Below are 24,779 nucleotides of genomic sequence, written 5' to 3' on the forward strand. Positions count from 1 at the left end.
AAGACATGCTTCAAAAAGAGTTTCTAATAAATTATGATGTTTGAGTGATGATTCAAATCTTAGACTGTTGGTTTAATTCTATTTTTTGTTCTTTTTGTTATTTTTTGTTTAATTATATTCCTCTTATAATCACAAAACCTGCTCCTACAGGTAAGCCCAATGCTCCTGCTGTTGAAGGTTTGAAAGTTCATTGCTTCAAACTTATTAATCATGTCTTTGTATCCCATTAATACGTCGGAGCAGAGAAATTGCAGAACAGTTTCCTGTGTTTAAAATTTTGCCATTAATGTATTTTTTTAAGCAGGAGCATTGGGCTATTTTAAGGGTTAAAGGGTTAAAATACAATTTTAACCCTTTAATTTTAAGGGTTAAAATATGCTTTTACAGGAACAATTTTTCCTACAAACTGCTGCCTTGAATCATGTAACAGGCAAGTGTCAATTAGTCTTGATTATTGTTATTTGTCAGTGCTGATAGGATAGCCGAGAGTTATTCACTCTCGCCTTTGACCTGTCTCGTCTCGGTTGGAATCTCAATCCAACTATAAACTGTCATCCTGGTGTTTCCCATGCAGTTCGAGGCATCAATTTCTGATTTTACATCGGAAGGATGTTCACCAGAGTTTGGTTAGCATTGGTAGGTGGAGGTCAAACACCTCATGGTGACTTTTCGAAGAGTACGCGAGTTATCGCCAGCACTTCAATGCAATTACAACTGCCTCTCCAAATCACCATCAATCAAACTTCGGGCCTGGCCAGCCGCTTCATGACAGACGTGGCCCAAAAAACTTTCCCAGATGATCCGACATTCATTTGGGATTGATTGGGCCATTAAAAAGGAGTGAAAGTAGTAGATCATCATTCAGCACAATATTCGTAATCTTCTCCAGTAACAAACAGAAAACACGTTTTACTCTTTTACATTTCTATCTTCAGCTGTAAACAACCTCATGTAATGCCAGGCCTGATTTACCGTTATCCTGTTTAGCTCATTGATGGAGTCGACGAGCTCTTAAAACCATAACCATGTGATTCAGTAAATCAGTCACTTAAGCAGACAGTCAGTCGGGCAGTATATAAAAGCTCCTCAATATCTGCAGGAAAATAAAAGTCACCATTTAATACTTAGTTTAACAAATGTCTTAGCAAGGTTGTTGATGACAGGGAAAGACATTCTTCAACAAGTACAAAAAGTTTTAATTAAAACAAAAGCCGCGTCGATGTTCCACAATGCCTAGATGCAGCTGTGCCTATAACGTCGATGTTATAGGCACAGGACATTCCTATTGATTCAATTACTTGATGTTATTTTTGTGCAAAGTGAAAATATATCTCGGCAATTTCCCGTGTGTGGCGACGAATTTTTAATATATCTCGGCATTTTCCCGTCTGTTATTTCAGGCGGTGTATGACTGACCATGCCGCAATTTAAAAAATATATATCTCGGCAATTTCCCGTGTGTGGCGACACGTGGACGAAGCTATGCTCCTCTCTCCACATTATTGTGACGACGTATAAATTAAATATTTCATCGTGACGATTGTCATCAAATGGACGAATTTTTAATATATCTCGGCATTTTCCCGTCTGTTATTTCGGGCGGTGTATGACTGAGCATGCCGCGATTTAAACAAAATATATATATCTCGGCATTTTCCCGTCTCTTATTTCGGGCGGTGTATGACTGAGCATGCCGCGATTTAAAAAAAAAATATCTCAATGGACTTGAAGTTACAGGCCTTTGAGAATTCATTTCGTTCTATAAAGGGCAACTTCCATCGGATTTTCTTCCCGTTTTTTTTCAACCGAGTCTAAAACGATGTTAGCGACTGTGAAAAATGAAATTATATATCGAATTTGATTTGAAATAAAACTGTGTGAGAGAGGAAGACACCACGGGCCTACAAAACAAGCCTCAAAGCTATGCGAGTTAATAAAATGGTGGATATTTGTTTATATGAAGCCTCTCCCACAATGGGTGGAGCTATGGTTCCCAGAATGGGTGGAGCTTTGAGGTTTTGTCTTCTCTGCAAGAACAAGAAGAACAACAACAACAGCAGAGGGCACTCTATGACCAGCGTCTTGCGACGCGGCTAAAAAACACTTTTTAATAAATTATGATGTTCGAGTGATGATCACAGAGAAGATCGTCATGGGGCCCGCAAGGCTAACCCCTGCTCTTGCAGGGAAAATGGACTTTAAAATGCCTGTTGTTTGTTGTTGAGTGATGATCATAATCCTAAAATGTTGGTTTATTTTCTCTCATTTAGAGGCACCAACTATTCCTCTTCCAACAACAGAACCTCCAAGTCCACCACAGAGTAAGCCAAATGCTCCTGCTGTTGAAAGTTTGAATGTTTATTTCTTCAAACAGCAAATGCTAAATTGTTAAACATATTGTCGTATGCCATTAACATTTCTTAGCAGAGACATGGCATAAAAGTTTCCTGCATTGAAATTTTAAAAAATTATTATTTAAAAAAAAATTTTTAAATAATAATTTATTAATTCTTATTATTTAATAATAATTTTATTATTATTATTTTAAAATAATAAATTTTTTATTTTAAAGGTTAAAATATACTTTTACAAGAACATTGTTTCTGCAATTGTTACTTTGAATCATGTAACAGGCAAGTGTTAATTATTCTTGATTATTGTTATTTATCAGTGCTGATAGGATAGCCGAGATATAACCCTGCGCTTGAGAAGCGAAAGGCAGGGTTAAGCATTCGGGTACGTACGTATGTGCGTGCATGCATTTCAGTAAAGGAAAGTGTGTGCCGTGTCAGCATTTTAAAAATTCATTTTCTCGGCAACCATTGGTCCGATTGACATGAGATTTTCACCATAGGACGGCCTCCTCCTGTTTAATATTTTAGTGAATATTATGACGTCACAGGTAACGTGGTACGGGCGCCATCTTGGAAAAACCAAAAAACTTTGCACCTCCATATCTCAAAAACCGCTGCACAGAAATAATTGAGATAGGTCTCATTGCAAAGAACTCTCCATGCGGAATAACATATGTGAATGATGACGTGATCTAGTTCACTCTCGCCTTTGACCTGTCTCGTCTCGGTTGGAATATCAATGCAACTATAAACTGTCATCCTGGTGTTTCCCATGCAGTTCGAGGCATCAATTTCTGATTTTACCAGCACTCAATGGAGGCTTTTACGAAGAGTACGCGAGTTATCACCAGCACTTTAATTAAATTACAAATGCCTCTCCAAATCACCTTCAATCAAACATCGGGCCTGGCCAGCCGCTTCATGATAGACGTGCCCAAAAGACTTTCCCAGATGATTCTACATTAATTTGGGATTGATTGGGCAATGAAAAAGTAGTGAAGTTAGTAGATCATCATTCAGCACAATATTAGTAATCTTCCCCAGTAATAAACAGAAAACAACACGTTTTACTCTTTTACATTTCCATCTTCAGATGTTAATAACCTCATATAACGCCAGTCCTGATTTACTGTTTAGCTCATTGACGGAGTCGACGAGCTCTTAAAACCATAACGATGTGATTCAGTCAATCAGTCAATCTGACAGTTAGCCTGGTGTTGACTTAGCGGTTAAGGTGCCGGCTTGGGATCCTCGGATCCTGGGTTCGAATCGCGGTCGATCGCTGAATTAACGCCAGGGGGGTTGACTCAGCCTGTCATCCTTCCGAGGTCGGCAAATTGAGGACCAGCTTGCTGGGATGAATGATCATGGTGTGTACCCCGATTTAGAATAGGTACACCGTATCCCTGCGCATCGTAAGAGGCGACCAAGGGTTGGCCATAAAAAAAACATTCCCTCAAACAGGGAACCATGATTGTCATGGGGCCCGCAAGGCTAACCCCCGCTCAAGCAGGGAAAATGGCCTTAAAACGATCATTCTTTCAGTCAATCTGACAGTTAGTCAATCAGTCGTTCAATCAGACAGTCAGACAGTCAATCCGATGGTCAATCCGTCGGTCAGATAGTCAATCAGTCGGTCAGTCATTTAATCTGGGAGTCAGTCAATCAGTCAGTCAATCAGTCTGGCAGTCAATCAATCAAACAGTTAATCAGACAGTCAGACCATCAGTCAATCACGTAGTCAAATGTTAACAATTTTTCGTTTTTTCCCAACTCCTTCCGAGACGGCTCAACGGATCATTTTGAAACTCGGCATGATGATCCATGATGTAGATACCTAAGAACTAATGGAGCCCTTTTTCTCAATTTCTATCCAAGTGGTGAGATAATTAACGTAAAATGGAATTACGTGAATATCACATCCAATCTTATTATAATGGAGCAAATGCATATGGTTATGTATGTATGTATATTTGTGACTAAAACGTCTTCCTCTTCAAATATATTGTAACGATTTTGAGAAGTGTAACGGGTTTTGAGAAGTGTAACGGGTTTTGAGGAGTGTAACAATTTTGGAGGAAGGGTAACGGATGTGAAGAGTATGGTTTTGGTATGGTAACATCCTGGTAATGTAAATAATGGTCGCAGCCGTCCTCCTAATTAATTTCATAGAACATACACGCAGGTCACGATATATCTTTTAAATAGTGTATTTCCTTATTCCATGTAGGCTAAGTATGTGTTTTCCACTAGATTGACTTTGCATTGTATCAAACAAAATAAGCGTAGGCCCTTCCAATTTCCCCAAAACCTCCCTTCCAATTGCCTTCCGCATTTTGGCTGGTTTTCTTCAAACCACCATTGGCCACGAGGTAAGGTTGGGGAAGAAAGGCGTGTCTCCACCTCGTCATAAGAAGCAAGGAGTGAACCAGCCCTAACAGCCAATCAACACCGCGGTGAGTGACCCGGTAGGCGCGCCCTCGGAGTCGGCGGCTTGATTTCGCTGGAGGTGATAAAAGCGACTGCAGGGGACTGCTTTAGGGGATGAGAGATGACTGGAGATGAGCTGGAGAGGAGCAACGAGGCTGCACCAAAGAGGCCTTGAGAGATACGCTGGGGGATGACCTGGAAGAGGAGCGCAATCCACCGCAAGCCCTACCTACCTACCTACCTACCTACCTGCCTGCCTGCAATACCCCCCTGTCGTTGGAGAGACGCGCTGAACGGAGGGAGACGGCTCCACCCCAGGAAGAGGAGCAGGTGTGCCGAGCCAGCGCGTGACGGCCGCGGATACGCGACGGAGGTTTTCCCGCCAAAACCGCGAGGGGTGCTGCGGCCTCCGACCTTGCCTTCCTCTCAAGCAATCAACCTCGAGCCATTACCTGCCTGCAATATCCATCGTGTGAGTGTGAACGTCCTGTCCTACTCGTTTGTCTTGGGGATTAAGTAAATGAAATAGAATAAGTTAACAATGCACTGTGTGACTGCTCTTTTCCATCTATTGCTGTAAATAATATTGGTCGCTCTAAAATATTGCTTGTGTGTGTATAATAAATCTGTTCTTCCTCCAAACTCTGTCTTTCTTCTCTCTTCTTCTCTTTCGGTCGCTTTAGAGGTTTCCCAATTGAATATCTGTAGCGCGATTAGTCAACGTTCGGGTGGAATCGGGTTCTAATCGGGGAGTAACTGTTCGGACGCGGTTAAATACACCACCGCTCGGTAAAATAACATCCAAAAACCGTGTCCGTAACAATTGGTGTCGAGGAGTCGGATTCGGACCCGGGACTAAATTTGTTAGGCCCAAATTTTAAAAAAAAAAATCTTGGTCAAAATTACGAGCTGCCAAAATTGTGTTGTTTTATAAAACCCGAATTTTGAGATCGCGCCATGGACAATCAAGGCGATCGGATGTCGGTGGGGGAGATAGACGGGTTAGGGGTAACCCAGGAACCAGGGGAAATGTATGTGGAAGAAAGGGAGGAGGAGAGCAATGAGGAGGCGGTTGAGGGAGTAGCAGGCGTGCAAAATGGCGTCCTCGCGCACGTGGGTGTAGCGGCACCAAATTTTGCCACGCCCGCGACAGTAGCAGCGCCGCCGTTGGATTCGGACCTTTTGTTGCTACAAATCGGTGCCCTTATGGACAAAATGAGGGACGAAGCAAGGGCTGATAGTGCGAAAATGGAAAGCAGAATGATGGGGGTAATGAGGGACGAAGCGAGGGGTACCGGTGAGGGGTTAGACAATAATTTTAAGGAGTTAGACAAGAAATTTGAGGGGTTAGACAATAATTTTAAGGAGTTAGACAAGAAATTTGAGGGATTAGACAATGGGATAGAAGGGGTGAAAAATGGGTTAATGGGGGTAGAAAACAGAATGGCCGCTCAAGAGAATCAGTTAGAGGGGGTGAAAAATGGGTTAATGGGGTTAGAAAATAGGATGGAGGACAAATTGCGGGAAATAGGGGAACAATCCGCCCGGGAAATCGAACAGATGGGGAACCAGATGGAGGAAATACGACGAGGGATGAGTGAGGAGGTCTCTGGGCTACGCGAGGAGGTAAAGCGAGGCGAAAAGCGTATCGAGAAAGAGGTGAGAAATAATACGGTAAAGTTACAGGGGGGAATAGAAGATCTGACGGAGGAGGTGGAGCAGCTGACAGAGGGACAAACTAAGTTAGTGGAGCAGGTTCAAAAGAACACTGCGGTACTAGGAGGGTTAAAGGCGACACAAAAAGAAATTAAAAACGAATTAATAGCGACGCAGAGGCAATGTCAGATGGTACGGGAGGAACTGACAATGAGGGTGGAGGAGGTGACAGAGATAATGGAGACAAAGGACCGGCAGGTGAGGATGCACATAGAGACGGTCACGGTAGCCTTAGAGGACGAACTTGAGGGGACGCACCGAGAAATAAAAGAGGTTAAACAAAAATTAGAGGAAGTGGGAGAAGAGGTGAGTGAAATTAAGAAGGGACGGACAGAAACTAAGAGGGAGATAAAGGAGGAAGTCATGGAATATGTACAAGGTCTGTGTTCAAATCATGATGTGATGCTCACTAACCAAATAAAGAGTTTGCAGGTGGCAAAGGAGGTGCGGGGACGAGGTGCCAAGGTGAGTGGCAATGTACATGATGTGAGGAAAGCTTCAGTCGGCTTGGGGATTGGTTTGGATCCGGGTGTTCGTGAGAGGCCGTTGGTGAGGTGTGTGACAGGACAGGTGTGCGAAAAAAGGGGTGTGCGAGAATGTCCGACCATGGGGTGTGTGAGGAAAAAGTGCACGCCGAGGAGTGAGTGTGCCGTCAAGAGTGAATTGGTCAAAGCGCGTGTGCGAGGGAGCACAGGGAAGCGCGGTGTGGTGAGTGTTACGGAGGAAGTAACGAAAAAGTGTGCGCGGGAGGACGCGCGAGAAAGGTGTGTAACGGACGGGTGCATGGGGAAAGCGCATGCTGTCAAGAGTAAGGGAGAATGCATGCCTGTGGTGAGTGTTACGGAGGAAGTAACGAAGAAGTGTGCGCGGGAGGATGCGCGAGAAAGGTGTGTAACGGACGGGTGCATGGGGAAAGCGCATGCTGTCAAGAGTAAGGGTGAGTGCGCGACTGAGAGTGGAGGTGAGAGTAGTGAGAGTGAAACGGAGCGTGAGCTGGTTGTGATAGGTGAGCGAGGATGTACACCTGGGATGGAAGGATGCACACCTGGAATGGTAGAGCGTGAGTGGGAATGCACGCTGGAATTGGTAGTGAGACACGTGGTTGGGTGTGCGGGTGAGAGCACACCTGTGATTGTCACAAAGGAGGTGACCGAGGAGGGGGCGCGAAGCGGTGTATTGGTGAGGTGCGCGAGCAACGAATGTGTGCCAAAGTGTTCGGTGGTCAGGTGTGTGACCAAGTCGGTGAGCGGAGTGAGTGTACCGAGGTGTGAAAGAAAAGGTACGAGGAGAATGGGAACGGCTGCATGTATGAGCAAGAAAGAGGTAGCGTATGCATGTAAGCCTGCAGGTGAAGCGTCGACGGTAACCGGGTTAAAGGTTAGGTCGACTTTTAGCCGGATCGGGCCCTCGGTGCGTGCCGGGCTTCGCGTGCCGCGAGAACCAGCGGAGATCCGAGCCACGGCGGGTTCGAAAGGACCGCCGTGCGCGATCCACGCTGGGCCTCGCGTGGAGCGGCCGCGTCCGGGCTCCACAAGGCGGAGCGGGCAGCTCGATAGGAAGGGTCGTCATGGCGACCACTTTCTATTGAGACGTGCCGGCAGGTCGAGATCGGGACATTGGATGGCTCCACGCCGAAGTGGTGCATGGGATCTCGGCCCGGGTAAGCCTCCGTCCCTGCCCCGAATGCGGGACGTATCCAGCCGCTGGCAAAAAAACGACCCGCGTTCATTGCTCGGCTGTACGAAGCCGGGCTGTAGATGTGAATTGGCGCACCGAGAGGATGTAATAAGTAGACGGGTGATGTGAATTGGCGCACCGAGAGGATGTAATAAGTAGACGGGTGATGGTGATAGTGATAGTAGTGATTTGAAACGAAATTTAGAAAAGTGAATAGAATTGGCAGTAAATGGAAAATTTTTGAATTGTTGGATTTGGACGAGCGAAATTGGTAGTGAGAGACCCCCGATGTGGTGGGATGGCAAATCCACCATCCCTCACAGGTGGGGCAAATGCGCAATAGTTTATGGGGTTGATGGCAGTGAAAACTAGCCCGGGTGGGTTAGGATATCGTGTGTAGGGCCCTAGAAGATGACATTAGGTGACGTTAAGGTTAGTTAGTGACAAGGATACCTGTAGTGGGGACGCAGGTAGATTAGCGTGGATGATAATGACGTGGGAGCGCAATAGTTTAAAGGGACGACTGGGAAGCGCAAGTTTCAGAGGGGAGTAGTTAGAAGAGATGATGCCGTGTGTGTGAGGATTGAACAGGTGTGTTTGAGAATTGAACAGGTGTGATTGCACAGGTGTGCAACTGAATAGGTGTGTGGAGCAGTGTTTGAGTGATAGTAGTGGTGATTGTGTATTGTGATGACCAAATGGTCCAGGAAGAAAGGAGGGTGCAGGTGGCACCAGGTATGATTGCACAGGTGTGCAACGACAGGTGAATGGAGGACAGGTGTATGGAATAAATGGTATGGAGTATTGGAATGGATGGTCGTGGAGTGAGTATGGTGGAAATTGTGGAGTGGAGTGGATGGTGCGAAGGTGTGAATGGGGGAAGAGTGGACCCCCATCACGGATACCCGGGGCGGGTAGTGTAAGTGTTAGGTAGAGGGTATAGGTAAATTGTGGTTGGATATTGGCATCTGTGGTGCGAGTGGAAGAATGATCTTTGGATGGGTGCATTAGTGTTGTGGAAATGGCTGGGCGTGTAGCCTGTTAGTGTGTGTAGTTGGTTTGGGCACTCCACCACTGTGAGGATGTCGGCCAGGTGAGGCCGCAGGTGGGCTCTGGGAGCCGGTAGTAGTTGTTGTGGATGGGGCCCGAGGATCCGGAGGACGGACCCGGGTAGCCCAGTGCCAGAGGGCACCAGTGGGGTGACAGATCCAAGAGGGGTCTTCCCCAGGTAGTTAGGTTAGGGTAAGGAGCAGGTAAGCTCGGAGGCAACTGCAGTGGTGGAGGTGTGCAGGTGGGTAGACCCACTGGGAGAGGTACACGCCACAGCCCAGAAATTGTGAGAGGGCACCGGGAGATGAATCGGGGGAGTGAGACCCCAAATTGAAGAGTACCACAGTTTGGCCAATGGGAATTGGTTATTAGAACCCATAGTGTAGGTTGGCCAATGGATTGGCAGGGAAAGACCCCGGGTAGTGTAAAGTGTGTTAAAGTCATTTAGAGGATAGTTAGGATGAAGGATCTCCTCGCACCATCTGCATCCACTCACCTGAGGTGACAGGTACTCCACACCATGCCATGTTTGATTATTTTTTTACTGTGCAAATGTTTGGGTTGTGAGACGCATCATGACGTGGGTGTGACATTGTGCTTTGATGTTCCATCTCTGCCTCCTTATGAGGATTGATGATGAATTTGATGATGGCAAATTTTGAAGTAGAGGGATTGTGGTGACGAATTTGGTATAAGGGAAATATGGGGAAGACGTGACAGTAGTGACGAATTTGTAAATGGGTAGATTTTGTAAATATGGGGTAAGAGCAAGGGTAGTGTAGGTGACAGGGGGGTGACGTACGGTAGGGACGAGCTTTCTCACTTCGCCCTCCGTACGCATTTCACCTTGCATTGCCTTGTTTGACGTGTACCCTTGTGACCTTACCCCTCGCTCAATTGTCTTTCTTTTGTCTCCCACATGACCTGTGCGCCATTGGGTGCCGAGGGGAGCGTGCGTGAGGTGGCCATTGTGCGCCCGAGATTCCCAGAACCAGCACGCATTGCGTTGATGTACCACTTTATGGACCGCTGTTCGGCGGCCAAGTACCACTTGATGGACCCCAGGTTCTGGGGCAGGGCACCTCTGTTGGAAACCGGCCATAGTGGCCAGGGAATCTTGCTTGCGGACCTCGGTAAGGTGGCACCTATGCCAAACAGGTGGACCACCCTTAGTTGGCCCCTGAGGCCCTAAATAAAAATGGACACAAGTTGTGCTTTTTTTAGTATGTCCAAATAGGCCGCATGAAGCCAGAAGACGTCGGGAAGAACATCGGCCCAGCAGAGAAGGAGAAGACCACCACCAGTTGTTTTGTTGTGTTTATTATGAACCATGGTAACCGCACCGGATGGTGTTTTTGGGTGCTTTGTGGTGTTTGGGTGCTTTTGGGTGCTTTGGTGGTATTGGTACTGGTGCATCGATGCAATGCGTGCTGTCTCCTCCCTCCCAACAGGAATTTCTTTCTCTTGTTCCCTAAAAAGAAAAGAAAAAAAACACACAGGTCCTGGGTTGCGTTGTAAATAAGAAATCACGTCATTGTAAATAATGCTCCCCACCGTAAATGTATAGTTTCAGAATAATTCCGTAATTCGGTTAGCTGTGGGCTTGAGTCTGTTAGACAGGATGCAATGCAATAGGGGGACATACTTATTTGTGTTTTAAAATTGTCACACTCAGGGTCAGGTTAATTGTAGAGGGAATTACACCTACATGTCACACTCAGTTAAGTCTAGTAGGCCCGAGGACGTGCCTGAAGAAAGGAGGGTGCAGTGTAACGATTTTGAGAAGTGTAACGGGTTTTGAGAAGTGTAACGGGTTTTGAGGAGTGTAACAATTTTGGAGGAAGGGTAACGGATGTGAAGAGTATGGTTTTGGTATGGTAACATCCTGGTAATGTAAATAATGGTCGCAGCCGTCCTCCTAATTAATTTCATAGAACATACACGCAGGTCACGATATATCTTTTAAATAGTGTATTTCCTTATTCCATGTAGGCTAAGTATGTGTTTTCCACTAGATTGACTTTGCATTGTATCAAACAAAATAAGCGTAGGCCCTTCCAATTTCCCCAAAACCTCCCTTCCAATTGCCTTCCGCATTTTGGCTGGTTTTCTTCAAACCACCATTGGCCACGAGGTAAGGTTGGGGAAGAAAGGCGTGTCTCCACCTCGTCATAAGAAGCAAGGAGTGAACCAGCCCTAACAGCCAATCAACACCGCGGTGAGTGACCCGGTAGGCGCGCCCTCGGAGTCGGCGGCTTGATTTCGCTGGAGGTGATAAAAGCGACTGCAGGGGACTGCTTTAGGGGATGAGAGATGACTGGAGATGAGCTGGAGAGGAGCAACGAGGCTGCACCAAAGAGGCCTTGAGAGATACGCTGGGGGATGACCTGGAAGAGGAGCGCAATCCACCGCAAGCCCTACCTACCTACCTACCTACCTACCTGCCTGCCTGCAATACCCCCCTGTCGTTGGAGAGACGCGCTGAACGGAGGGAGACGGCTCCACCCCAGGAAGAGGAGCAGGTGTGCCGAGCCAGCGCGTGACGGCCGCGGATACGCGACGGAGGTTTTCCCGCCAAAACCGCGAGGGGTGCTGCGGCCTCCGACCTTGCCTTCCTCTCAAGCAATCAACCTCGAGCCATTACCTGCCTGCAATATCCATCGTGTGAGTGTGAACGTCCTGTCCTACTCGTTTGTCTTGGGGATTAAGTAAATGAAATAGAATAAGTTAACAATGCACTGTGTGACTGCTCTTTTCCATCTATTGCTGTAAATAATATTGGTCGCTCTAAAATATTGCTTGTGTGTGTATAATAAATCTGTTCTTCCTCCAAACTCTGTCTTTCTTCTCTCTTCTTCTCTTTCGGTCGCTTTAGAGGTTTCCCAATTGAATATCTGTAGCGCGATTAGTCAACGTTCGGGTGGAATCGGGTTCTAATCGGGGAGTAACTGTTCGGACGCGGTTAAATACACCACCGCTCGGTAAAATAACATCCAAAAACCGTGTCCGTAACAATATATATAAACCCGAAAAACACGTTCCGTGAAGCTTGGAGATGGTGAGGCGTTGAAGCCGTGTCACTATATATCTATTAATTACGTACTGTTTAAACATCAGTTGCATCCTGTCTATTAATTAATAGTCAGGTTCACGATGTTTTTTCGTTCAAAATCATGGTAGATTAGCAAACCTATACATTTTTGGAAACGTTATTACATGGAAAATCTGAAAATCAATGTTTACATTTGCCAATTCCGACCAATTCGATTCGAACAATTCGACCAATTCGACCAATCGACCAATTCCATTCGACCAATTCGACCAATCGCTTCGATCGACCATTCGACCATTCGACCAATTCGATCGATTCGATTCGATCCATCGAATTCGATTCGATCGACCATTCGACCAATTCGATTTGCCAATCAATTTGACCGACCTTTGCTTGTGTGGAACGGACTGTGAAAACGATGCGGACTATATTGTCGGATACGACACACAGGACAGTGATGACGAACTCTAAATGGCATATTCTGTAATCGTGTATGTTTGATGCCATTGACTGCCTGTGTATATTTTGTCATTGACTGCCTGCGTAGATGTGAAGTTATACTGACTGCATGTGTATATATGATTTTGCTGACTGCCTGTGTATGTTTGGTGATATGAATTATTGTGACACATTTTGATGTTATTAACTGCCTGTACAAAATGATAACATGTATTTGATTATGCAACTTATCGCGAATATAAAGACAGTATTTTGCAATTCAAAACCTTTGATTCGTGTCTTACCATTCCCCATAGCACTAATTTGATACTTTCATTGGATTCCTTGTCTCTGAAAATATAGGTTTAGTATATTTTTAAAAGTTTTTAGGGTAATTAGAGGCAGAAATAGAACAAAATATGTATTTTACAGTGGCCATTTTGAAAATCCAAAATGGCCGCCATACAGGTATCTCTCCAAATGTAAACATTGATTTTTAGTTTCCTTATGCTATAACCTTTCCAAAAATGTATAGGTTTGCTAATCTACCATGATTTTGAACGAAATATAATTTATTGACATAGTGAACCTGACTATAATGTATGTCTATTAATTACCTTCTGTTGGAATAAACCGTACAACCGTTTAGACTGCTGAGTCCTCTTAGACTTAGACAATTGAAGACCCTTTAAGTCCCCAAAAAACCCTGAAGACTACCAAGACCCTGAAGACACAAAAGACCCTTGAAGACCCAGAGGACCCAAAATAACTCGAAGACCTCCCAAATACTCCAAAGAGAAAAACGACCCCAAAGTCCCAAAAGACCCCAAACACCCAAAATACACAAAAGACTCCAGAAGACCCCAAAAGACACCAAAGACCAAACAACAACAACAGGCATTTTAAGGCAATTTTCCCTGCAAGAGCGGGGGTTAGCCTTGCGGTCCCCATGACAATGTTCTCCATTTTGCCCTATATTCTGCATCTCCCCTTGTTAACCCCCTTGCCCGCATTTCTTCTTCGACCATCTTTAGCCAAGTCTTTCTTTGTCTTCCCCGTCCTCTACTTCCTTCTACATTCATTTCCATCACCCTTTTCAACCAGTCACTTTCATCCTTCCTCAACACATGACCAAACCATCTCAACCTGTTTCTCTTCACAGCATCCATCACAGGCTCTATTCCCATCATTTTTCGCAATTCATCATTTGTCTTCCTCTCTCTCAACGATACTCCACACATCCACTGAACCATTCGCATTTCCACCCTTTCCAGCCTTCGTTGCTGCTCTATGTTCCTCATCCATGTCTCACTCCCATAAATCATAACACTTCTCACACATGCAGCATACACCTTTCCCTTCAGCTTCAATGACACTCCCCTCCTCGTCAGCACCCCACTCAGTTCCCGAAACTTCTTCCATGCACATCTCACTCGAGCAACCGTTGCCGAGTCTGATCCACCTTCTCCATTCAGCATGTCTCCAAGGTAACAAAATGTTTTCACACCTTCCAGCTTCACGCCATCTCCAAGATCCAACTCAACATTTCCTCCATTTGCAGCTCCCTCTGTGCACACTTTACATTTGAATGTAACTGCCACACTGGTTAATGACCCTCTCAGACCACTACATTTTTGATGAACCCTCTCAGCGCACATTGCACATTGAATGGAATTCACTCCGACACCCTTCCTGCACACAGCACACGGCCACTTCCCAGTTCTTTCCACCTCACCACATGCTTTGCCACTTGCCATCACCTTCGTCTTTCCTATATTCACCTTCATACCTTTTGTCTCCATACATTCCTTCCACTTGTTCATCTTCTCCTTCAGTCCATCCATACTTTCTGCAATCAACACCAGATCATCTGCATACAACAACTCCCACGGTAAACCCTCCTTTACGTTCTGAGCCAGGACCTCCATCACAGCTACAAATAGTAGTGGACTTAGTACCGACCCCTGATGCACTCCCACCTTCACCTCAAACTCACCACTGTTCCCGTCCTTCGTCCTTACAGCTGTGCGCGCTCTTTTGTACATTGCCATCAGTACTCTGATCAACCATTCCTCCACTCCTAACTTCCTCAATGCCCATGTCACTACTTCACCAAAGACAAAAAGACACCAAAGACCCAAGACCCAAAAAACCCTGAAGACCAAAAAAACCTCAAAGATCCAAATGTCCCCAGTAATATAACAATAATAAACAAAATAAACTAAAAATGAACAAAACCCCCTTCCCTACCCCAAGGGGCTTCACATGACAAACATAATATGTGGACGACCCTCATTGCCATGGCTCCGACTTGACTGCGTCATCAAACTCAGCTGCCTTCTTTTGAATGATGAAATCAATATAAAGTTTAGTAGAAACAATTAAATATTTTATGAAAGACCTCAACATATGTGAAAAGGAAAAGTCACCATTTAATACTTTGAAATCCAATATGGGGATTAAATGAGGTGTTATGTCACTTAACGTTCATGAAACATTTCGTCACCTTCATTTTCAAAGGTGGCAAAGAGGAGATGGGTAACATTTTGACAGTGAATGTTGGAGAAACACCAAAACACAAACGGGCAGGTGGATGAATGAACAGGAAAGGGAGAGAAGAAAGAATAAAATGTAACTACAACCTCAAGCTATCCAAAATGACATGACCCATGTTATATTAAAGTATTGTTACGGGCGTCGGGGATGAGGACCTGAGTCCCAAACGTCACTCCCGAATAAGTGTGTTATAGGGTGACTAATGTCAGCGACCCTAATTCCTATCCCCAACCCGTCGGGCCGAGACCCACAAGCTGGCCGAGCGGTTTTTGGAAGCTTGAACTATTGGTTTTAGTGCAAGGAGTTTAAATTGCCACACTGGAGGTCAGGGGAGCTTGCAACCCGATCCGAAAAAGGTAAATCGAACAAAATGAAATACAATCAATTTACTTCAAATAATGCAAAACGATACAATAATGAAATCATACAAGTACAAGTATGACAGACTTAATTAATTAATAATGACAGACTGAAACAATTAACAGGCCACACACAACTGATACGAAAGGCCGACACAACATCCACACACAACACTCTATCTAACCCAGGGAAGGGAAGGTAAGCGAATTAATAAAACTGGCAACAGTACCCGCCCTACCGGCGGGGCTTCAATTGGGAGGCCCAAATGAAAAGGCAAAATATCAGAAATTGAAGGCTTTTTTATTTTAAACGATTTATGTGAACATCCGTTAAATCATATCACATGCAAATCATCAAAATCTAAACAGTATTTGTAGAATTTCAATAAAAGCCACATCACTGTTCATATCGGTAAATATGATTCCATCATGTTTGGAAAAACTTGAAAATTGGAAAAATTGGAAAATTGGAAATAAAATTGGAAAAACAATATAGCCTATTTTACTCCAGTGGGTCTCAGGATTACACACCCAAAATTTTGTTGCGTTCGGTTCAGCCGTTTTTGCTGTACCTGGGAACGGACAGACAGACAGACATTTGGTGAATTATAGCAAGATAATATTCGCAGGGAATTTAAATAAAATGTGATTGGACGATGCGGATGGAATGGGGTTCAGGCCTGTTTGAAGAGCAGCTTCATCAACGTTCGTTTCTGGTTTCTCTTCAATTCGTATTAAAGAGGTATTGTATGACCATGCATTCTGGCCCTTCGGGCCTTGGGGTTGAAGTGCATGTGTATGCTAATGGACAGTCTTGATAGACGGTGTGCCTTGGCCGTGGGGTCAAGGTGCACGTGCAAGGCTGTTCAAATGTTTGATTTGGCCTTTTGGCTGGCCTTAAAAGCATCAACGTTCGCCATAGTCAGGTTCACTATGTCAATAAATTATATTTCGTTCAAAATCATGGTAGATTAGCAAACCTATACATTTTTGGAAAGGTTATAGCATAAGGAAACTAAAAATCAATGTTTACATTTGGAGAGATACCTGTATGGCGGCCATTTTGGATTTTCAAAATGGCCACTGTAAAATACATATTTTGTTCTATTTCTGCCTCTAATTACCCTAAAAACTTTTAAAAATATACTAAACCTATATTTTCAGGGACAAGGAATCCAATGAAAGTATCAAATTAGTGCTATGGGGAATGGTAAGACACGAATCAAAGGTTTTGAATTGCAAAATACTGTCTTTATATTCGCGATAAGTTGCATAATCAAATACATGTTATCATTTTGTACAGGCAGTTAATAACATCAAAATGTGTCACAATAATTCATATCACCAAACATACACAGGCAGTCAGCAAAATCATATATACACATGCAGTCAGTATAACTTCACATCTACACAGGCAGTCAATGACAAAATATACACAGGCAGTCAATGGCATCAAACATACACGATTACAGAATATGCCATTTAGAGTTCGTCATCACTGTCCTGTGTGTCGTATCCGACAATATAGTCCGCATCGTTTTCACAGTCCGTTCCACACAAGCAAAGGTCGGTCAAATTGATTGGCAAATCGAATTGGTCGAATGGTCGATCGAATCGAATTCGATGAATCGAATCGAATCGAATCAATCGAATGGTCGAATGGTCGATCGAAGCGATTGGTCGAATGGAATTGGTCGATTGGTCGAATATAATTGGTCGGAATTGGCAAATGTAAACATTGATTTTCAGATTTTCCATGTAATAACGTTTCCAAAAATGTATAGGTTTGCTAATCTACCATGATTTTGAACGAAAAAACATAGTGAACCTGACTACCAGAGCGGGCTTGGCGGGAACCAAGGTTCATCAACGTTCTGCAATCCCTTTCTCCTTTCATCAACCTCCTTCATACAACACAGCAAATCCCTCAGCTCAGAAAGATCGTAGAGGTCGAGTCTCTCACACCAACAAACAAGCTCTCTGAAGCCGTTCACACCACGAGCAAAGATCGCTTTTTCACCACATTGCCAAGAGCCGCTCTTCTTCTTCCTCACTGTCCTTTTCCTGCCCTTTCTTGCTTGAAGAAAAAAGCGTTGAATTCTTCCCAAAGCTGTTTTTGTTCAACACCACAAACAGTCAAAATCACGTGGCGTAAAGGGAGTGGATATGGGGTAAAGTTGAAGAAAAAGGAAAAAAATAAATACGAAAAGGTCCTATTTGGGGAACCACAACCGAACTGGCACCCCTATGCAACACACCCCAAAGAACACGACTCCCAAATGACCGACATTCCCACAAACGCAACAGTATTAAATGTGACAACAAGGATTTCCCAGTCATATCACTCAATGGTGAATAATCACTTAAATATTAAAAGTCTCTTACCTGGATCTGGATCTTCACCGAAATTGAATCAATTATTCCTTGTCACACACCCAACCTGTCCACAAAGTTTCGTCCAAAACCATCCACAACTTTTTGAAATGGTGTGCTATGTATCATTTTTGCCCTATCTCTCAATGATGAAGAATCAATTTTAAAATTCTCTTATCCTGATTCGAATCTTCACTAAAATCTAATCATTTCATCTTTGTCGGACACACAACCTCTCCACCAAATTTTGTCCGAATCTGTCCACAACGTTTTGAGATATCCTATTGACAAACAAACAGATAGACAGACAGACAGACAGACATAACCTTAATCCACCTTCGGTGGCGGAAGTAATAAATTATGATGTCAGAGTGATAATAATAATCTTTGGCTGTTGGTTTATTTCTATTTTTGTCTCCTTTCGTGACAACAGCTGTTCCTCCGACAACCCCAGAACCTGCGACTCTGGCTCAAGTTATAACCATTGCTCCTGCTGTTTCAGGTTTGAAAATGTTTGTTTAAAATTTGGTCGTCATTGTATTATTATTTTTAAGGGTTAAAAGACAGTTTTACAACAACAAATATTTCCACTGCTGCTGCTTGAATCATCTAAAAGCTAAGACTGAAGACTGAATTATTGTTATTTATTAGGGCTCACAGGATTGTCTCGACTCTTGAGCACTCGATTCTGAGCTGTCTGGTCGGGGTTCGAATCTCGACCCAACGATGAACTCTCACAGTAGTGTTTAGCATGATGGACGAAGCATCAAAGTTCAGCCATAAGGCCCCTTGCTCGCATCAGTTGATGAACCTTGCTCGCATTCATCAAACCAAAAAAAATATTTCCTTCTGTTCTTATTCGTTTATTCGTTCTTATTTGTTCGTTCGTTCTTCGACCACGTTGTTTGTGATCACGTGATCACATTGTTAAAAAATGTCTAATCTGTCCCCTGAAGACCTGTATTCTGTCATATTATATAACACCTTTTTCTTCTTCTTCTATAAAAGGATGCTTTCGACTTGCTCACCAAATCTATTCATTCCCAAAAAAATTTCCATCTCTTATAGTGCATCTTTCATTCATTCCCTAAACTCTCCAGCACTCCACCCATCCTTCAGCGTCCTCAAACGTATTTTTGACTCGAATGTCTCAAGAAACTCATTTTGCAATAAATGTTCGTTTCCTATTAATCGTACACTTTTCAAAATCCAATCTCACCCCTCCCCTCCAAATCTTCCCCATCACCCCTCCCCTCCAAATCTTCCCCATCACCCCTTCCCTCCAAAACTTCCCCATCACCCCTCCCCTCCCTTTCTTCCCCATCACCCCTTCCCTCCAAATCTTCCCCATCACCCCTTCCCTCCAAATCTTCCCCATCACCCCTTCCCTCCAAATCTTCCCCATCACCCCTTCCCTCCAAATCTTCCCCATCACCCCTTCCCTCCAAATCTTCCCCATCACCCCTTCCCTCCAAATCTTCCCCATCACCCCTTCCCTCCAAAGCTTCCCCATCACCCCTTCCCTCCAAATCTTCCCCATCACCCCTTCCCTCCAAATCTTCCCCATCACCCCTTCCCTCCAAAACTTCCCCATCACCCCTTCACTCCAAAACTTCCCCATCACCCCTCCCCTCCAAATCTACCCCTTTTCCCCTCCCCTCCAAATCTTCCCCATCACCCATCTCTTTCAAATTTTCCCCCTTGCCCCTCCCCTCCAAATCTTCCCCATCACCCATCCCTTTCAAATCTTCCCCCTTGCCCCTCCCCTCCAAATCTTCCCCATCACCCCTTCCCTCCAAAACTTCCCCATCACCCCTCCCCTCCAAAACTTCCCCATCACCCCTCCCCTCTAAATCTACCCCCTTGCCCCTCCCCTCCAAATCATCCCCATCACCCATCTCTTTCAAATCTTCCCCCTTGCCCCTCCCCTCCAAATCTTCCCAATCACCCATTCCTTTCAAATCTCCCCCCACACCCCTCCCCTCCGAGACTCTCCCTCGCTCCTCCCCTCCTAGAGTCCCCTCTCACCCCTCCTCCTAAAAGCGTCCTCCCCGCTTCTTCCCCCTTCCAACTTTCACCTTCATCTCCCTCAACCGTCTGCCTCGCTCTTCCCCCTCGTCAAATAACACCTCACTGCGCCTCTCCCAATCACCATCAAACCTTTTGTCCGCCCCATTCTTCCCTTTCTCCAAGCTATTCTGTAATCTCTAACACACCTTCAACAGCTCTCCCTACCTCTTCCTCCTCTTCCACATCTTACCCTACTGCTCCCCCTCCCTGTTCTGTATCCGATGCTCCCCCTTCCTCTTCCTTAACAGTATGGACTCAAACATCCTGGGCCTTCGCTCAAACTTGACTGATCTCTCCATACAGGTTGCTTCTGACAAACCAGACGTTATCTGCTTAACAGAAACTTTCCTCCTTCATGATGTCTCTGATTCCTTGGTATCTCTCCCAGGTTACTCCCTCCTCCGGTATGATAGACCTGAGCCTCGTCCTGGAGGTGGGGTTGCTATCTATATAAAAAACTCTCTTCCTCACTCGCCCTGCACTGCCCTCTCTCCACCTCACCCCCAGGAATACCTTTGGCTAGGGCTTCCCCTTCGCTCCCACCTTTTGTTCATATGTGCGTTGTACCGTCCACCAAACAGTGATGACTCCATCTACATCTCGCTGTCTGAGAATATGGACCAACTTCTATCTACCCATCCCAACTCTCTCTTCCTCATATGTGGTGATTTCAACTGTCACCATGCCAGTTGGCTGGGTGTGGGTACCTCTCTCACCAGCCATGGCTCTTCAGCAAAGGACTTCTGTGACTCACTGGGACTGACACAATCTGTCAATTTCCTGATCCGGATTTCAGTCAACGGGGCATCTTCTCTTCTGGACTTGGTTATGACTAACTTCCCTGAAAATGTCTGCTGCTCTTATTCTGCTCCAATCGGCTCTTCTGATCATGTGCTTGTGAAAGTGGACATCTCTCTGACCATTCTCAGAGAGCCTCCTCAGCGTCGACGAGTCTGGCATTTCACTCAGGCCAACTGGCACGGTCTTCAAGCAGCCATCAAATCATCTGGACTGGTCTCCCATCTCTACCGCCTCTGACATCAACTCATCCTGGGAATTCTTCCAAAGTAAATTGCTCTCTCTCATGCACAGATTTATCCCATCTCGTCTTCAGTTGTCATACCCTTCCTCCCGTCCATGGTACACGGAATCTTGTGGTGAGGCTGTTGCCCAGAAACAAGTTGCTTTCGTCTCCTGAAAAGCAAATCCAACGGAAGGAAATCTCATTTCCTTTCACAAAGCCCGAAACAAGTGTGTGTCCACCCTCAGGAGAGCCAGGAAACAATATCTCTCCGTTCTCAGGACCGAACTCTCTTATCTGTCTCCCTCTTCCAAATCTTGGTGGCGTCTGGTCAAATCTGTTTCTGGTGTTTGTTCCCCCTCCATCCCCTCCCTCACCTCAAATGGCCACACGGCTGACTCCGCACATGAAAAAGCTGAATGCCTCAACTCTGTTTTTGCCTCAAAATCTTGTGTCCCAAACCCATCCCTCTCTGTACCCACCGTACCCAGTCGTACCCAGCTGCTCCTGGACTCTGTGTCCTTTCCTCCTGACAAGGTGGAAAAGTTTCTGTCAACCCTCGACTCGGATTCTGCAACTGGACCTGACGGCATCAGCCCACGGGTCCTAAAATCCTGTTCTTCCGCTCTTTCACTCCCTCTCTCTGTTCTCTTCACCCTCTCTTTTGCTCAAGGTCATCTTCCATCTGCTTGGAAATCTGCCAACATCACCGCTTTGCACAAAAAGGTGCAAAAACAGATCGCAGCAACTACAGACCAATCAGCCTTCTACCAATTATCAGCAAAGTCATGGAATCCATCATTGCTTCAGATATCAAATCTTTCCTCTTCTCCAATGGCTTGATCTCTGATCATCAATTTGGTTTCAGACCTGGACACTCTACTCTGGACATGCTGCTTCTGCTTTCTCAACAATGGATGGAGGTCCTCAATGCCAAACAGGAAATTAGAGCAGTCTCCCTTGACATATCACGTGCCTTCGATACGGTCTGGCACCCCGCTCTGCTCACCAAACTCTCCTCTTTTGGTATCCAAGGAAATCTCCACACATGGCTGGCGGACTTCCTCTCTAGTCGTAGTCAACGTGTGGCCCTGAATGGGTTTCTCTCATCTCCTCTTCCTGTTCAGGCTGGAGTTCCACAAGGCAGTGTTCTGGGCCCTGTGCTTTTTCTGGTCTTCATCAATGATCTCTCTGACTCTCTTGAAAATCCTCTGTATCTCTTTGCTGATGACCCTACTCTCTGTCATTCCATTCTTCATCCCTCAGATCGGCAGTCTGCAGCCTCCTCACTCTCTGCAGACCTGGACAAAATCACAGACTGGGCAAACAAGTGGAACATGTCTTTCAATCCTGACAAATCTCACACTCTTACGATGTCTCTCCGAAAAGACCGACTGGACAACCCTCCCATCCACTTTCTGAATAATCCTCTCCAAGAAGTTCTGTCACTCAAGCTTTTGGATCTCACTATCTGCCATGATCTTTCCTGGGAAAACCACATTTCAAATCTGGCCTCCAAAGCCAGTCGCCGACTGGGCATCCTCCGTCGTGCGAAGTCCTTCCTTGGCACACCTGTGCTCCTCACCACATACAAGGCTTTCATCCGCAGCTCAATGGAATACTGCTCTCCCCTCTGGGCTGGTGCTCCTGCCTCACACCTAGCTCGTCTTCACGCTGTTGAAACCAAAGCATTCAGAATCATTGGAATCTCCCGCGATGAAGCTAACTCCAAGGGCCTCTCACTCACTCACCGCAGGCAGGTTGGTGGTCTTTCCGTCTTCTACCGACTCCTCTCTGGCCTTGCCCCCCCAGCTCTCTCTGGGCTCTGTCCCGCAAATATTCCTACAGGTCGCACAAGATCTGCCTGCAACCCTCTTATGGTCAAACTGCCATAATCAAGACTCTCTGCTCACCTTCACTCCTCTTTTCTCCCGCCTCTGGAACAAACTCCCTCACTCTCTTCAATCCCACTCCACCCTCCAGGTCTTTAAAACAGCTGTTCACCACCATCTCTTATCTTCCCCCATCCAAAACCTTGATCTTTTCTACCCCCGCTAATTTCACCCCAATACCACTTTTTTGAAATACCAACTTCTGTCCTGGAAGTCCTTGGTGTCCTTGTGTTTTATACTTCTCCCTCCCCCCCCCCCCCCCTTCCCACGCCTCCTCCCCCCAAGCCCTCTCCCTTCCACACATCTCCCTGCTCTCAAATGTTGTGTTTGTGTGCTTCCCCTTCTCTCCCCATCTTGTCTTCCGCTCCCTCTTTTTATATATTTTGTTTGTCTGGTTGATTTGTTTGTGAAGTAAATGTTAGCTCTTTCACGAGCCTCGATTCAGTATACAAAAAAAAACAAAAAAAAAAAAAAACGTTGCATATCCCATGATGTCATCACTCAGAGTAGGCGAGCTATCATTGGCACCGTAAACCAATTCCATGTTCCTGCTCTAACCTGCAGGGGGAGGGGTTGGGGGAGGCTGCATTATTGGACACATCAGAAGGGTAACATTTTGAGAGTGACTGGTGCAGATACACAAACCGGCAAAATCCCTAAAATAAGCTGATGACCTTTGGCCTATGTTGATCTTTTCGCCTAGGTTGACCTCATAAATAATTGGTGGTTGAATTCAGTGACCTGATCTACCAATCCTCTTCGAATTTCAGGTCAAATCATGAAAATTCTGCTGTCTCAACAATGGATAGAGGTCCTCAATGCCAAACAGGAAATCAGAGCTGTCTCCTTTGACATATTACATGCCTTCGTTACCGTCTGGCACCCCGCTCTGCTCACCAAACTCTCCTCCTATGGTATCCATGGAAATCTCCATGCATGGCCTGCGAACTTCCTCTCTGGTCGTAGTCAACATGTGGCCCTGAATGGATTTCTCTCATCTCCCCTTCCTGTTCTGGCTGGAGTTTTCCAAGGTAGTGTTCTGGGCCCTGTGCTTTTTCTGGTCTTCATCAATGATCTCTCCGACTCTCTGGAAAATTCTCTCTTTCTCTTTGCTGATGACTCCACTCTCTGCCGCTCCATTCCTCATCCCTCAGATCGGCAGTCTGCAGCCTCCTCGCTCTCTGCAGACCTGGACAAAATCACAGACTGGGCAAACAAGTGGGACATGTCTTTCAATCCTGACAAATCTCACACTCTTACGATGTCTCTCCGAAAAGACCGATTGGACAACCCTCCCATCCACTTTCTGAATAATCCTCTCCAAGAAGTTCTGTCACTCAAGCTTTTGGGTCTCACTATCTGCCATGATCTTTCTTGGGAAAACCACATTTCCAAGCTGGCCTCCAAAGCCAGTCGCCGACGCACATCCTCCGTCGTGCGAAGTCCTTCCTTGGCACACCTGAGTTCCTCACCACATACAAGACTTTCATCCGCAGCTCAATGGAATACTGCTCTCCCCTCTGGGCCGGTGCTCTTGCCTCACCCCTCGCTCTGCTTCACGCTGTTGAAACCAAAGCTTTCAGAATCATTGGATTCTCCTGCGATGAAGCTAACTCCAAGGGCCTTTCACTCACTCACCGCAGGCAGGTTGGTGGTCTTTCTGTCTTCTACCGACTCCTCTCCGGCCTTGCTCCCCCAGCCCTCTTTGTGCTCTGTCCCCCAAATATTCCTACAGGCCGCACAAGATCTCCCAGCAACCCTCTTATAGTTAAACTGCCAAAATCTAGGCTC

General features: G+C 45.5%; 1 protein-coding gene across 1 annotated transcript in view; it reads left to right on the plus strand.

Moving 5' to 3' along the window:
• The window catches only part of LOC144888139 (matrilin-1-like), a 90,960-nt gene that overhangs the window by 48,097 nt on the left and 18,084 nt on the right, over positions 1 to 24,779 (plus strand). Inside the window, exons 7-8 of the mRNA XM_078777832.1 lie at positions 2,271 to 2,321; positions 18,439 to 18,507. Coding sequence (XP_078633958.1) covers positions 2,271 to 2,321; positions 18,439 to 18,507 — 120 coding nt within the window. The remainder of the gene's footprint in view (positions 1 to 2,270; positions 2,322 to 18,438; positions 18,508 to 24,779) is intronic.

The sequence above is a fragment of the Myxine glutinosa genome, chromosome 5 (assembly GCF_964187855.1).
Source record: "Myxine glutinosa chromosome 5, kmMyxGlut1.1, whole genome shotgun sequence".
NCBI classification, from domain to species: domain Eukaryota; kingdom Metazoa; phylum Chordata; class Myxini; order Myxiniformes; family Myxinidae; genus Myxine; species Myxine glutinosa.